General features: G+C 39.3%; 1 protein-coding gene across 1 annotated transcript in view; it reads left to right on the forward strand.

The window, feature by feature from the left end:
• The first annotated feature begins 2,453 nt into the window (after positions 1-2,453).
• LOC121321934 (pericentrin-like) overlaps positions 2,454-16,418 on the forward strand; it is a 50,557-nt gene continuing 36,592 nt past the window's right edge. The window contains exons 1-10 of the mRNA XM_041261323.1: positions 2,454-2,480; positions 4,461-4,634; positions 9,027-9,170; positions 9,835-9,999; positions 10,251-11,879; positions 13,488-13,583; positions 14,244-14,420; positions 14,811-15,066; positions 15,183-15,262; positions 16,136-16,307. Coding sequence (XP_041117257.1) covers positions 2,454-2,480; positions 4,461-4,634; positions 9,027-9,170; positions 9,835-9,999; positions 10,251-11,879; positions 13,488-13,583; positions 14,244-14,420; positions 14,811-15,066; positions 15,183-15,262; positions 16,136-16,307 — 2,920 coding nt within the window. The remainder of the gene's footprint in view (positions 2,481-4,460; positions 4,635-9,026; positions 9,171-9,834; positions 10,000-10,250; positions 11,880-13,487; positions 13,584-14,243; positions 14,421-14,810; positions 15,067-15,182; positions 15,263-16,135; positions 16,308-16,418) is intronic.

The following is a 16,418-nucleotide window of genomic DNA, read 5'->3' on the forward strand; positions in this document are numbered from 1 at the left end:
TTAAAAAATGCAGCAGCAATATGCAAGGGGGGGCGGGGACAGACAAGAACATGTGCTTCCTTTGTGATTTACATCTAGCTGATACTACACAGTGTGTCTTGATAGCTGTTGATGGGGGGGGGGGGGGACTGCAGCAGGTTAAGCATTACTTTTAAAAACAAAACAGTATACAGACATACAGTACTGTAATTCAGTATTGGTGGTTTTCCCCACTCCCTTTTATCTTTGCAGTAGAAACTACACACCAGTATTGGAACCAGTTAAAACATTCAGAAAAAGGGGGTGTCATTTTTGCCTGTTTTACCTCAAAGTTTAAAATGTCCTTCTATACATTTCTGTTCTAATTGCAAAATGATATACTGCTCAGGCCATATCATTACCAGTGCAGAACAACTAGGTGGGAAATTGGTTCTTTTAGAGTAAAAATGCATTTGTATTCTGTATTAGCCATGTTCAATACCAAGAGTGCTATGGAATTCAATGTGGGACCAGTCACCATTGCAGAAACCCTTGAAGAACAAGTGAAGCATTCTGATGCACAACTATCTGTCTGTCTGTCTGTATATCTGTCTCTCTATTTCTATCTATCTATCTCTCTAACGATATATATATAGAGAGATGTGTGTGTATATATAAATAAATTAATTACACATGCACACAGTGCTGAGAAAGTTTGAGAACCCCTTAGGATTTTCACATATTTCAAACCTAAAATGTTATTAGATCTTAATCTAAGTCCTAATAATAGATAGTAGTATTCAAATGTACCCTTATGTAAGTTTAGTAGTGTCTGGTGCCAGATTGCATGTTAAATAAACAAAGGGGGTCCCCAAGTGGCTCACCTGGTAGAAACGCTGCTGTGTGGTGCGCAGGGTGAGTCATACAGCGCAGGTTCACGTCCTGGCTGAGTGAAGTTTGCCAGTCTTCACTGGGGACTCCAACAGAAGCGTTGCATTGGCTCTGGCGCTCCCTTGGGTTAGGGAGGTAAAACCGACAGGGACTGTTTCTCCTCATCGCTCAACAGCGAACCCTGCTGGCCAGGCGCCCAGTAGTGCCCAGAGCAGACACCTGCAGGGCTGGCCTTTGAACACATTATATAAAAAAAGAGCTAGTTTAGAACCATTTTCACTGCTTAACTCACTCTACTAAAATTGTACACTATATGTAGTTTTTCATTGCAGCAATTCAAATGTCCCACCTGGGTCTACATTTTTACATTCATTTCTTGTGTTTAGGCACCTCTTGTGATACAAGCATGAAGGAGACTTTAAAAAAAAAAAAAAAAAAAAAAATTAATTATTTGTAAAGTAATTACTAGAACTGCATGTCATAGTAAAATAGCTGTTCTCATTAAGATTTGATGCAGGTCTGCAGAGTTGCCAATTAGCCCCTGGCAGTCTGTTATGGAGATGTACAGTATCAGTACTATTGGTTGCACTTATTGTTATTAACTTTTGGGAGGTTTTCCTGTTAGATGGATATCAAGCCCTTTTTGTCTAGGAGACAATCATGAGAGATGCTGCCTGCACAGAAGTGCCTCTGTTTCAAATGCTCTAATCTGTCCTAAGCAGCTTAAACCGCTGTAGAGAGATTGGCCATAGAATTAGACAAGACTGTTTTAGAGTAATCGGACGAATATTTGCACCATTAAACAAACCTTAATTTGTCTTGGGGAAAATTGTAAACTTATTCCTGTCAACTGCAAACTTGTTGAACAAAGCCTCTGGATTTGCTTCTGGCCTGTTGCAAAATGAAGGCATGGTACTTGTGCTTTGAATGAGGACATTGATCTGGACGACTTGCTTTAAAGCAGTTTCTTGAATTCTTTGTTGTCTTTGATGGCAGTGCTGTGATTGTCCTCTTTACAGAGACTGCTTTGCTGACAGAAGTATCTGTTTGTATGCGTGGCCCAGCCAAGGTGGTCTCCAGCAACCATGCTGGTTCTTTGGTCTTGCTACCTGTTCCTCACTTACCTGTCTCTCTACCTGTCCTTCACCTTTATCCGCAGTTTGCTCACTTCAGACAACGAAAAGCAAAAAGTGATGGTGCGAGTCCGCCGAAAAAGACGCCGAAGAGGAAGGGCACAGTGCTCCACTCGCATGACCTTCCAGCGCAAGAGTGCCCAATAGCTGCTGGGCAGTATTGGGGTGACAGAGAGGATGAGGTAGAAAAAAAAGCACAGAGACCACAGAGCACAACGCCAACTGAGGTGAGTCCAGTCATATTTATAATACAGTGGTCCCCCTTTATAATACTGTTGTCAGGAGCCATAGTTAAGAGACTGTGCTATTTGTGTTCCGCATTATAACGAGAATACTAGTGTTAGTGCATTATTGTACCGCTCAAATCGAAACCACAGCATTTTTTTTTTCTGGCTGCCGCGTGGTCACGTCTATGGATTAGCCAATCGCAGCCAAGTGGTAACAACACATGCTTGCCAGGAAAAATCATGAATGAAACTTGTCTACGGAGGTGTCCAAGTACCCTGAATTGTTTGATCCCTCCCATGTTTCATACAAGGACAGGTAAGTCAGTCTTTTGTACATTGCCCCTGATAAGCATCCTTCCTGCCTTTCTTTTTTAAATTATTTCTGTAGTTCACTACTATTTTTACTAAATAACTGGCTGTAAAAGGATATATTTTCTAACACTAGTAGTAGGCTGCTTGCTGTCAGCTTAGATGGTTAATTTCATATACCTGCATATAAATGACAGAAAAACAACTTTGATAACAAACCAGTGTTTTTATTTAGTAGATTGTATGGTGGGCATTACAGCTGTGGCCAAAAATTTTGCATCTCGCCCTATAGAATTAAAAATGTTATGTTGACATTTAAATTACATATCGCCTTGAAGTTTTTTACAAATTAAAAAATGTGACATTTCAAAGTCTAACATGAAATACTGTACTACTATGGTAGTTTCCTGTTGACTTTTGAGATACCATTTTGTAGTTTCTAGATTGCGTGGTGTTAAATAAAATACCAAAATTATGTTATGTAGTTTGTTTGGATTTTTGTCTGCATTCTAATAATCTACAAGGTGATGCAAAACTTTTGGCCATATATGTAAACTATATTTGAGTACACAACCTACAGTGTGGTGATGACAACTGTCCAGCTGTCTGTCTCGGGCTTATAAAGGGGAAGCACTGTATATAGAAAAAATGTCAAAACTGCAATTGATTAGATATTTATATTGTAATACTATAATAAAGATAATCTTACGATTTACTCCGAATAGGAAGATGCATATAGTTAATATATACTGTATAATATATTTAATGTTAGTAAATCATGAGTTTGTCTATTTGCATAATACAAAACACATACTGATATTTGGACTTGCCGATGGTGGACTTTGGCATGTTGTGCAAAAATGATGACACTATATGGATTGTCAGTTGCCACTTAATTTAAGTATGTATTATAGCACCTGTCATACTTCATGGCCTTATCATTGTGAATGTCAATTCAAGCTCATTGCTTGTGACGTTGCATAGCCCAGTGGTTCTCAACCCTGGTCCTGAGGGCACACTGCCCTGCTGGTTTTTGTTCCAACCAAGCACTCAATTACATAATTGAACCCTTAATTGAACTAATAATGTGCCTAATCTGAGCTTTTTAATTACTTTAAACAGATGGAGATTTCACTTTAGGCATAAAATTATATAATGAACATAAATTCTTGAGCTTTTTATAAGGTACTCTATTTAAAAAGATCAGATTAGGCAAATTATTAGTTCAAGTGCTTGGTTGGAACAAAAACCAGCAGGGCAGTGTTCCCCCAGGACCAGGGTTGAGAACCACTGGCGTAGACATTTAATTGGAGAGGCGTAACCTTGCCACAGAGCATATAGCTTGTTGAAAGCCAAGCTGCCTCTTCAAATACAATGCAATTACCATTCCAAACTGGAGGATTAAGTAGCTTGTTCTTCTACAGCAGAACATCAAGTGAGTGTAAAAAGTACAAGTGAGTAGTGGATTTCAGATAGATTGGCCTGATAAATTGTGTGTGTGCGTTGTGTATTTTGTCATTGGTAATTTGTGTAGTACTGCAGTGAAGTTAATCATAACACCTGTTAAATTATTCAACAAACACACTATCCCTATTGAATTGTTGGCTTCTGTTTTTATATTTTAATATCTCTCTCTTTTTTAATATAAAGACTGATGGTGAATTGTCAAGCTCAAGTACACTGGGAGACTCAAATGCTGAAGTAAGTTTGTCTACAGTTTTCAGCATTGTGTCATTTTTTCATTACATTTCTATTAAGATTCCCACCTCCGTCTCTGTCAATAAATCCTGTTAGTTTTCCTTTTTTCTCCTTTGCTTCCAGTTGCTTTATCAGAGCTTCCAGCTTGTCCGGGAGCACTTGTGGATGATTCCCCGGCTTGTGATTATGCTCGCGAAGGGTGTATCATGTTTGCTTGTTTGTTTTATTGAACCCTTTTGTTTAGGAGCTGACCTCGAGCTTGGCGGAGCTTACTCAGTTAGAGGTTCAGGAGTGCAGTCAGATAACAGCTGTGGAGGAGAGTCTTCTTGGAAAGCAGTCTGCTCTTGATCAGCTCACTGTAGAGGGAGAGAGGCTGCAAGAGAAATGGGCTGCTCAGGCAGGCACCGAGCAGCTTCAGGTAACTGAAGAGAATAGCGTGTTTGTGTCTAAAAAGCATTTCTGTATTTAAGAGCAGTTCATTGTCTACATATTTACATAAGAGTTCAAACAACTTCTTGGTAGGGGGTGAGTGTAACTACGTCATTCCAGAAACACAGTTATAATATCTTTTACATAATGCTGTATGTACAGTAATTTAAGGTCCTTTTTTCTTAATCTCTTTTTCTTTTCTGCAATCTTTGTCATGCATTGACATTTGTTTAACAAAAGTAAGAGGCAGCTTAGAGCACAAATAGAGATTGTGTCACATTGATGATATGTGTACAGGTAAACCTTTCTAAGTCTATAGTATCTCTTTCATAGTTAATCTCAATCCACTACAGAGGACACTGGTTTCACATAAAATAAAACACCATTTAAAAAAAATAAAAAGTACATGTTACCGTCCCATAAACTTAGCGTAGCAATCAACAATTCATAGTTTAACATTCTTATGAATTAATGCTATGAATCCATTTTAAAAGCAAGTATGTAAAGATGTATGCCCTTTTTTTTTGCTTGAAATGACCACAGATAAACTGCAACTTTAAACTTTTAACTGTGCCCTCAGCTACTGAACTAAAATACCTTAGTTAAAAAATAATAATTTAAACCACTGTACACTCCAAAGATGAACGAAAATGTCATTAGTTATCATAGAGCAGTGACTCCTAGTTCTAGCAATAAAAATGACTACGCAAATGTTTCTAGGGTGCCACAGGTTACGCAATCGTACCACAAGGAAAGCTTAATGAAGCCAGCTTTCGATTTTCTCAGTGAGAGAAAAGACAAATGTATCTCATCCGTGGAGTGATGTGTTAAGAATATTTAAGCAATCGGAAATATCTGCCAGGAAACCATGCAAAGCAAGCCATTAGCGCAAGCTTTTCAGGTATCTTTTTGTTGTTTTTTTTTTACTGCTAATCGGGTCCTTGTAGTCGGCACTTCTTTTTCTGCAGCGCCACTCGATTCCCCTTCATTACTCCAGTTTTGACCGCTCCATCTTTACTTTTCTATTTTGACACGAGCTGCTGCGCTCCGCATACGAACACCGGAAATTGACAGCTTGAGACTAGTTTGATAGATGCTTTCAGTCGAATAGTCATGCCTAATCTGACTTTGAGTTGCCAAATAAAAAATAAAAAAAAGTTACAGGCAGAGGAGTTCAGAGGCAATGCGTAAAGAGCACGTGTTTTGTTGGATATTTACTTTTAAAACACAAAATGCTAGACACATTTTATCAATTTGTATTATACGTTAACTGTTGTGTAAAAACGGTGGCATTTGGTTAACCGTTTAACCTATTACATCCCTAGTTGTTACACTTAACAAAGTTTTCATTAGTGATGCATAGGATAAGCTATGGGATAAGCATTATGTATAAGACTGTAGAAATTCATATGTAGGAATGAGGGCTTTAGGGTTAAAGACTTGGGTGATATGCTTCATAATTTTTACACACATCCTGAACTAGATTCGTGCATACTGTGGTAATTTACAGAATCAAGGAATCTAAATGGCTGTTAAAGTATGAGAACTTAAATATTAATTGTGCCCTTTGGCTTTCCAATAGTATGACATGCATTGGACCACTGTACCTCAGTACTGTGCGGTGATACGGCATCCACTGAACTAATACTTTGAAGTATACTGTAGGTAAAACACAAACTAACAGCTGAACGCACATGTACAAAATTTAAGTACTTAATGTGTTCATTGAAAAAGCAAGATTTTCAAAACTGATCTAAAGCCAAAGGCATTACCTTGTTAAAAAAAAATTGTATGAGAAAATGTATGTAATTCAAGTTTTTCAATGAGAACCATCAGCACATTATTCTTCAACCATCAGTTAGTGAGCCCACAAGTAAATATGTAAAGTTCACAGCAATATCCACAGCCATTTGAGATGCACCTTGAAACAGTAAAAGTGAGGCTAATGCAGCCAATGATTGTATACCGGCAGAGAAAAGCTTGCTGTATTTAAGGCGGGGGGGACCATGGACTTTTACTACACATGCTTCTCACTATCTGTCTGTGTGTAAGCTATTATTGGGTGAAGTCAGAGTTTAGGAACATTGGCTTGTGTGGAAATGCCGTTGCAATTGCTGTATTTTTGTGGTTGTATCTGTTTGCAGTACCTTCCATTATTGTAAACTGCTTTGCGATGAGTTATCTGCAAAATGTTGAATTTTTTATATATATATATATATATATATATATATATATATATATATATATATATATATATATATATATAGTATATATATATATATATAAATATATAACACATCAAGTTAAGTGGCCTCCACCTGTGTTAAATTGTAGCGATTCATATGATTTCAGGATAAATTCAGCAGTTCCTGTAGGTTTCCTCTGCTAGGTAGTGCATTTCAAAGCAAAGGCTCAACCATGAGCACCAAGGTGCTTTCAGAAGAACTCCAGGACAAAGTGGTTGAAAGACACAGATCAGGGGATGGGTATTAAAAATATCAAAGGCCTTGAATATCCCTTGGAGCACAGTCAAGACGATTATTAAGAAGTGGAAGGTGTATGGCACCACCAGACCCTGCCTAGATCAGGCCGTCCCTCCAAAGTGGATGACCAAGCAAGAAGGAGACTGATCAGAGAGGCTACCAAGAGGTCAATGGCAACTTTGCAAGAGCTACAGGCTTTATGGCCAAGACTGGTCAGAATATGCATGTGACAACAATATACCAAACACTCCCCAAATCTGGCCTCTATGGTAGGGTGGCAAGAAGGAAGCCATTACTCAAGAAAGCCCGCCTTGAATCCCATTTGAATTATGAAAAAAAGAAAAACACCTCAGGAGATTCTGTAGCCATGTGGCAAAAAGTTTTGTAGTCTGACAAAACAAAAATTGAACTTTTTGGCCTAACTGCAAAGCGTTATGTTTAGCGCAAACCATACACAGCACATCAACCAAAGAACACCATCCCTACTGTGAAGCATGGTGGTGGCAGCATCATGTTATGGGGATGTTTCTCATTGGCAGGGACTGGGGCACTTGTCAAGATAGAAGGGAAAATGAATGGAGCAAAGTACAGAGAAGTTCTTGAGGAAAACCTGCTGCCCTCTGCAAGAAAGCTGAAACTGGGACAGAAGTTCACCTTTCAGCATGACAATGACCCAAAGCACACAGCCAAAGCTACACTGGAGTGGCTACGGAACAAAAAGGTAAATATCCTTGTGGCCCAGTCAGAGCCCCGGCCTAAATACAATCGAAAATGTGTGGCTTGTTTTGAAGATTGCTGTCCATCAACTCTCCCCCAGGAACCTGACAGAGCTTGAACAGTGTTGTAAAGGTGAATGGTAAAATAGTGCCAAATCTAGGTGTTCAAAGTTGGTAGAGACCTATCCCAACAGACTCACAGCTGTAATTGCTGCCAAAGGTGCTTCCACCAAGTATCAACTCAGTTGGGATAGTGTTGACTAGGTGATGTGCAGTGTGAGCTTGCGCCAGACGTAACGCTCGGAATTTAGACCGAAAAGTTCAATTTGTGTTCTCGTCTGACCACAACAGCTTTTTCCACATCTGCAGTATCATCTACATGCTTTTTCTCAAACTCCATACGTGCTTTAAGATGAGACTCTTTGAGTAATGGTTTCTTTCTTTCCTCCTGTCCATGCAGGCCAGCTTTGATTGTTGATGTTTGAAAACTGACTTCCATCTCAGACACAGAACTTTGCAGATCTCTCAAGATCATTGTTGCTGATCTGGGTAGTGTCTCTGTGGTATGATGCATCTTCCACTTCTTAATAATGGACTTCACTGTGCTGAGATCATTTTCTTTAAAATTTTCTTGTACCCTTTTCCTGTTTTGTGCCTCTCTACCACTTTATCCCTGACTTGTTTCAAAAGCTCCTTGGTCTTCATGGTTGCTTTGTTGGATCACTATGCGAGTTGCAGCTTGAAAGTCTTTATATACCTGAGGGAAATTATCTACAAGTTAAACGACTTTGAGTACACACAGGCTGAAACCATTTCACTAATTTTGTGACCATTTCAAACAAGTCATTTGCACCTGAGCTGATTTAGTGCTGCAGTAGCAAAGGGGTTGAATACTTATGCAAGTGAGATTAATCTGTTTTTATCTGTAAATCTTACTTATTTATAGTTTATATGCATTTTTTTACTTTATCAATGTGGAGTAGTTTGTGTAGATTCTACATGTAAAGTCTAATTTGAAAGCGTTGTGGAGCATGCTCGGGTGCCAACAAAATGTGAAAACTTTGCAATGGGGTGAATGCTTCTGCAAACCACTGTATATGTTTGAATCAACCTATGACAGACTAGCAACTGATGTGGTTGATGGAGCTAATATATTTTGTTGCTGCGTTTTAAATCCTATAGGAACTAGAGACAGCTGTGCAGAACCAGAATGATACCATTTATCAGCTGACAGCAAATTTACAGCAGGCCATTGAGAATAGAGATGAGGTTCAACAGGAAGCCTTGAAGCTAACGAATCAAATCCAAGCTTTACAGCTGCAGCAGGTGAGCCTGTAACAGGACTGCTTCAACTCGTCACAGAATTATCTTTGTATTTTAAGTGATGTATATATGTGTGTGTGTGTGTGTGTGTATATATGTATGTATATGCATGTGTGTGTGTGTGTGTGTGTGTGTATATATGTATGTATATATATATATATATGTATATATACACACACACACACACATACAATATAATATAATGTGTGTATGTGTATATATATGTGTGTGTATGTATGTCTTGCAAGACAGTCTTCTATTTGATATTGATATATACAGATTTGTTCTTTTTTTTTTTTTTTTTTTTTTTGCTTAAATAATGTATGTACCATACGTTTGGAGCATGTTTTTAATTATTCATGAAATGCATTGTAGCTGCAGGGTGAAAGTCAGTAATCTGATTTGCAATGCTGCTGTAGAAAACCAATTCCTAGCCAATGGTTTCAACAGTGGAACTCTTCCTCAAGACAAACTTCCTATTTTAAGAAATAAATGCAATAAAACATACCTTGATTGACCTGTATTGGTGATTCTAGAATCCTGATCTCCATCATTTGTTGTCTGAAACCTGCAAAGTTCCATTGCTCTGTAGTGATGTTTTAAAAACAAATAAATGTATTTATCAAAGTATTCTCTTGCTGTAGTCAACACTGCACTTTAATTGCAGGCAAGTGAACTCCTAAGGACCAAAAGCCCTGGTTCAGTGGAGCTTGCCCAGGCCCAGCAACATATGCAGGTCTTTCAGCTCTGTTTGAAGGACCAGAGCCTGCACCTTGAAACTCTTGAGCAGAAGGGACAAGAACCGGAGCAGCAACTAGAGGACTCTCGTGAGGTAAAGTATGTGAACAGTTACTGCCTGAAAAATGTAAAACATAAGCTGCCTTTTGGTATATTGGAAACTGAATGATAAGGACTTTGCCACGATGAAAAAAGATCACGCTGGATGAAGCCTATACCTGTTTATTGTAGTTGGTACTATAGTGGTTCAATTTCCCAATAAATAAAATATTCATTCCTTGATTAAAAAAAAAAAAAAAAAAAAAATTCCTTATTTTCGTGATGCTCTTTTCTTTTTTTATGTAGAGTGCCAAGGATAAAGAAAATCTGCTTATTTACATGACAAATAAGCTAAAAAATACAGAAGCCCAGCTAAATAAAATAACTGATGAAAAAGAGGAACTGACTCAGAAACTGGATCGTACCATGTCTCAGTTACACCATACACTTTCACTCCGGGACAAGGAGATCCTGGAGTTAAAGAATTATATGCTAGCTTTGACTGCAAACCAAGAGCAGCATTCAATTGGGCTTCAACACCGGGGTACAGAGCTTTGCCATAATGAGAAACTTTCTAGAAAACTAGAAGAGCAGATGGAGGAATTTCAGAGGGAGAGATTGGAAATGGAGGACCGGCTGAAGCACTTGCAGGAGGAGCTGAATCGAGTAGAATATCAAGCCCTGCAGTACAAAACCGAGAAGGAGAAGCTGAACGGGGACATTTCCAAGCTCAACACCATCATTGAGGACCTGAATGGAAAGCTGACAGACGAAGAGGAGGCTGGTAAGCATTGGAGGGCAAAGTACCAAGTAGACATATCCAGCTACAACATGCAGCTGCAGGCACTGGATCAGGAGAAAGAGGAGTTGCTGAGCAAGCATGACGAGGAGATCCGTCTGCTTCGAGAGCAGCTGGAATCCCAGCATGATGACAGAGTGGTCTGCTACAAGCAAGGAATAGGGAACCTCAAGGAGAACCTGAACAAAGTCAAAGCTAGAAAAGATCAAGTAAAGCATGAAGCCACTGATGAATCACAAGGGGAGGAATTCACCTTGGAGTTAGCGAGTCATGCAGAGGAAGGTAATATCCTGATGGACAAATACCTGGCTTCAAGGGCTGAGGGCAGGCTAGAAGATCAAAGCAGTAATGGTCATTCTGATCATTATAGGTTTGTGTTAGATAGTGAGATTCCTGGACAAAAAATGTCTGGGTCAACCAAAGATTACCTTGAGAGGTCTGCGGATCTAACTGGCCAGTCTTTTCCTGATGGCGATGTGGATAAACTGGAAGTTCAGACTCTGTTTGGCTGCCAACTAGCTGCTCTACAAACTCAGCGTGACCAGCTTCAGACGCAGCTTAAAGCCCAGAAAGCTAAAAGCCAAACTACGTCTGAGCTGCTCAGTCAAAAAACCTTACTTGAGGATTCTTTGTGCAAAGAGCTTAATTTGCTCAAAACTGAGTGTTGTGAGAGAGAGGATCTTCTGAAGAATCTTGCAGAAGAGAAAGCGGACTTGGAATCAAAACTGTTGTGCATCAAACAAAATCTACTGAATGCAGATGAAGCACAGAATCAGAACTCCAGAGAGAAGATTCTCCTGGAGCAAAATGTTTCAGAGTTGGAGATCAAGGTAAATAACTTGGAAAACGTTCTGGAGTCAGAAAGGCAAGATCTAGGAAAGCAGCTGAAGAGCAAGAGTCTTGATCTGCAAACGATTGAAGTGGAGTATCTTCAAAAGGAAAGTGCTTTGAAAACAGAGGTTGCTGACCTTAAAAAGTCCATCACAGACTTGGTAAGAACTCGCAATGAGGCAGTCGAGCCTCTCTGGCTGAAAGAGGCAGAGAAGCTGGACCATGCGGTGAGGGCGGCTCAAGCAGAGCTCTGCAGGCGCTATGAGGAAGAGAAAAGCGAGCTGAAGGAACACCATCAGTCTGAGGTAAAGAAGCTGAGATTTAAGTGTACACGCATTTTCTTTTTTTTTTTTTTTTTTTCCCCATTAGTAGTCGGCAATTATTTTATTATTTTCTCCCAATTTAGAATGTCCAGTTATTTTTTAGGCTCAGATCACCGCTACCACCCCTGCGCTGACTCGAGGGGCGAAGATGAACACCCAAGGTCTTTTGAAGCGTGTGCCTTCAGCCGCCCGCTTCTTTACACACTGAAATCCCCCCATGTTCCACCAGTCACAAATTAAATTTTGTATAGACGTGCATATTATCAGCCCTATTCACCAAAATTCAGCTTGCTTTATTTTTAAATAAATATTTCAATTAATTAATTAAATGTTTGAATTTTGCAGTGTGTTAAAGAAGTGATAACACAATGAATCACAAGTAAGACTTTAAGGCTGCATCATATTTAAAGCCTCAAAGCTTGCATATAATTAGGCTTGCTACCTTGATATTAATCAGTAAAGCTCGTAAACTGTTGAATTCTCCAAAAATATGAGTTTGACTGAAATAAATTTTTATACGATAAACGTCAGTAAAACCACACGCTATTTTCTTGCCATAAATAATCATTTAAAAATCATTAGTTTGTGTAGCTTTTATACTTGCTGTCTGTCCCGTCTCCGTTCCGCTCTGAATGGCCTGGGGTCGCTGTCAGTCATCTCAGTGGTCCATTAGTATGTAGTTTCACCCTGTTCTGACAGATCTCCTTGACTGATGCAGTACTAGAATGCGCCTACTTTTAAAATTAGCCGGTTAAGGTGTATAAGCTTTTGCTTTGAGGTATGCGGTGACAGTTACTAGTTTGATTTGAAAATGGGGCGCAATAGAAAAACACTTAATGAATATTGTGCACAATACCCTGGTCGACGGCTGAAGTCTCCGCGGTAGGACAAAGTGGGCCCTTCTGCCTGTCTTCCAGTGAAGTCGGGCTGTGCTGAAGCAGGAGAGGGGGAGCTCAGACTCAGAATAACAAGTGCAAGTTAGTTCTGTTGAACTATTTAATGATTTGTCCTGTGCATATTATTTTTACTCAAATTTATGCTATAAATGTCTGTGTAATACACTTACATATGCTGAGTTTACAACGTTTTTTTTTAAGTGTATAGCTCAGTGTGATTTTGTTGCGTGTTGAATATGATAAAGGGGTTTTGCTAAATTAGATGTTTTTCGATGGCATAAAAAGTCTTTTTTTTTTTTTTTTAAAGCATAAAGGTTGATTTCACCTATTCTCTGCATGGATTTAAAAAATAAAGTTCGAAAACAACAGTAAATTCTTTCTAAAGTAAACGTCAATATTAATAATCGATTTCGACATATAATCAACATCCAGACTTAAAATGGTATACGAATGTAAAAGGAAGGCGATGATTTTGAAAATTTCTTTTTAGGAATTGAAATTTCAATTTGAATTGGGCCTCTGGATTTTAGTGCGTTTTCAATGGAAATGGATCCATGGGAACAATTAGTTTAATTACAGGATTTTCCTAATCTGGCAGATGGGAGCCAATCCCAAGTGGCATTAGGCTAGTTCTATAGAAATGTTTGCAACCTTTTAAAGCGGCAGAGGTAACAGTATTATTTTGTTTCTTCAGATTAAAGAACTAAATGAGGAAATGGAGGAAAAGGTGACTGACCTGAGGACTGGACCGGAGGAAGAACAAATGAAGCAGATTGTTCTGATTAAACAGGTAGGATGTGCTTCAACCTTAAGAGAAACATGAACATACTTTTCTCTGTAGAAACTTGCTGCTGAAGTAATAACTAACTTTAAAGCCGTGGTTATCTCTGATTAGCACAGGCAACACTGTAGCTGGTTGCCTTATCGTTGTGCTAAACTCCCCCCCCCCCCCCCCCCCCAAACTTTAATTTGTGTTCTGCAGATTATAGGAGGCTGTGTGAATCAGTGGTTAATGAAAAGGTGCTTGTAACTAGGAGGTCCCCTGTTCAAATCCTGGCTCAGCCACTGACTCACTGTGTGACCCTGAGCAAGTCACTTAACCTCCTTGTGCTCTGTGGTTCGGGTGAGACGTTGTTGTAAGTGACTCTGCAGCTGATGCATAATTCACACACCCTAGTCTGTCGCCTTGGATAAAGGCGTCTGCTAAATAAACAAATAATTATAGCAACATACATTAACACTTTCTCCTTCCTTTCTGTAATAAAGGTCAATTTCCATGGTCTGGCAAAGGCCTCACTCTTACAAAACATCCTTTTAAAAGTATGTAAATTAGTTTGGATGTACATTATATGCAAAATGTGACCCATTGCATTACTTGCCTCTAAAACCAGCTATTAGTCCTGGAGGGTCCTGTTTTAATTTGGAGGTGCTTTTATTTTCTTTGGACCAGGTGCATGAGCATGACTTTGATCGCGAGATTGCTATCCTTGTTGAAAAACACAAGGAAGAGATGAAACACCTGCAAGTAGAGCTGACCTCCCAGCATCAGGAGCTGCTCAATGACCTGAGAGAGCAAATGGATGAAGCACACCAAGCTGAACTTCACCAAACACAGCTGCAGGCCCAGGTCAGAATCAATAGAGCCTCCACTACTCTCGCTACTCGCTGTCTCCTGATTCCACCACCACTGTGTTCTTGTATCACTTCTGGTACCTGTCCAGGGCACAAAGATAAGCACTAGAAAAACTGGAAAACTAAATTTGAGAGGGATCTGTGGTAGAATCACCCATAACTGCGGAACTCTCAATCAGAATTCTAAAACTATAAACTACATTAACAAATAGTTCCTCCTTTAGTATACCATACAAAACATTTGTTTTTCTGACTTAGTTTCTTATCTGTGGTAGTTACTGCAGCACTGAAAATGTGTCTCGCGTTTGTCAATTTGTTTTTTATTGTTGCATGCAGTTCAACTCTCCCAGCAACTTAATGGCATCTACTATTTGTGTCGTGTTAGATTGAGAAAAATCTAGAGCTGGAGGCTTTGCGGCTCAGCCTGACCAACTTGAACACAGCCCAGCTGGAGCTGTCCCAGTCCAACCTGCAGAGGGAGAAAGAAGCTGCGCTGAGTGAGCTTCAGGAAAGCCTCAATAACAAGTGGGCGCAGGAGACCACAATGCTGCAGACATGCCAGCAGTTTGAACTGGAGCGAATTAAAGTGCAACATCGTGCAGTGACTGAACAGCTCGCACACAAACATCTGCAGGAGATGGGTCAGTATGAACTTCCCCTAAAGTTATCAATACATTCAGTAGTTTGTTTCTAAAGACTCTGATCTACTGTATGTTGAAGTGACTACTGCTTTTTTTTTTTTTTTTTTTTTTTTCAGATGAAATGAAGCAAGACTGGGTGTTGAAAGTGGCTGAAATGAAAAGCCAGATGGATGAAAGACATAGCCAGAAAATAGAGGTATGGAAAATAATTATACAGTCGATGCCAGTTATTAGCAACCCTGATAAAGACAATATTTGGTTATTTTCTCAGGAACCAATCCTGTCCCTTGTTAATGGAATTAGCAACTGCACGCTGCTTATTGTCAACTTTATTACTAGTTGCCAGTGCTACAGAGCACATTTGCATGATTTATGTGCATGCTTCATGCAGATTTTATAACACACTGACTTCACAACTGTGTTTCTGGTGGACTGAGGCAGAATTGTGGCTTTGAAACTGGCTAAGAAGCTGCACGCAAAATTTAGATGATTTACACTGGGAGGTGGTACATTGTAAAAAGCAGACAACGCTGGACAATTTCTTATTTTAAAAGTGTGTTCTTTAGAATTGTAAGTACAACACATTTTTTGTTTTGCTTTATTCATTATAAGGACAATTGTGCTATTTAAGCCTACTTACTTTTGTTTTGGTGTTTTACACCTGGGTGAAAAAAAATTGTTTTTTGTTTGGGTATTTCATGTTTCTCATGTTCATTTTTTAACACTAACATTTAAAACACATGTATTTCAGTGCCATATTTGTGAAACTACAGTATATATCGTTCCATAGAAAGACACTTGAAAACAGGGGCTTTTTGCTTATTGGCAACTTTTTGCTGGGAACTGAGAGGTTGTTAATAAGTGGCATCTGCTGTACTTCCAATACTAGACAATCACTTCAAAATAGAGCCTGGTGTTGGATTCGTCCTCTACAATAATAGAACCAGCTTGTTCCTTGTTTTAAGATGTTGCGATTAGCACAGGGAAGGTAATGTTGCGGAAGTTTTTTTCCTGAAAGCATTGCGCTGATGAAGATCTTGAAATGCCTGCATTCCTGTTCTGTCTGTAGGCTCTGTTGCAGGAGTGGGAAGACGATGCCGAGAAGAGCCTTGTGGATTTGCAGCAAAAGCTGTCTGAGAAACAGGCCGAGCTGGAGGAGCTGCAGGGCACCCAGGAGGCAGAGCGTGAGAGGCTGTTGGCTGAACTGAGCCGTCTGATGGCCGACAAAGAACTGGCAGCATGTGAGTCTTTATCTAGTTGATTATTTAAAGTGGAGGACACTACAGAATTTTAATGTAAGGAAACACAATTGACACATAGAGCAGGCATAAATACTAATAAAAGTTTTTTTT

Source organism: Polyodon spathula, chromosome 10 (assembly GCF_017654505.1).
Source record: "Polyodon spathula isolate WHYD16114869_AA chromosome 10, ASM1765450v1, whole genome shotgun sequence".
Taxonomy (NCBI): Eukaryota; Metazoa; Chordata; class Actinopteri; order Acipenseriformes; family Polyodontidae; genus Polyodon; species Polyodon spathula.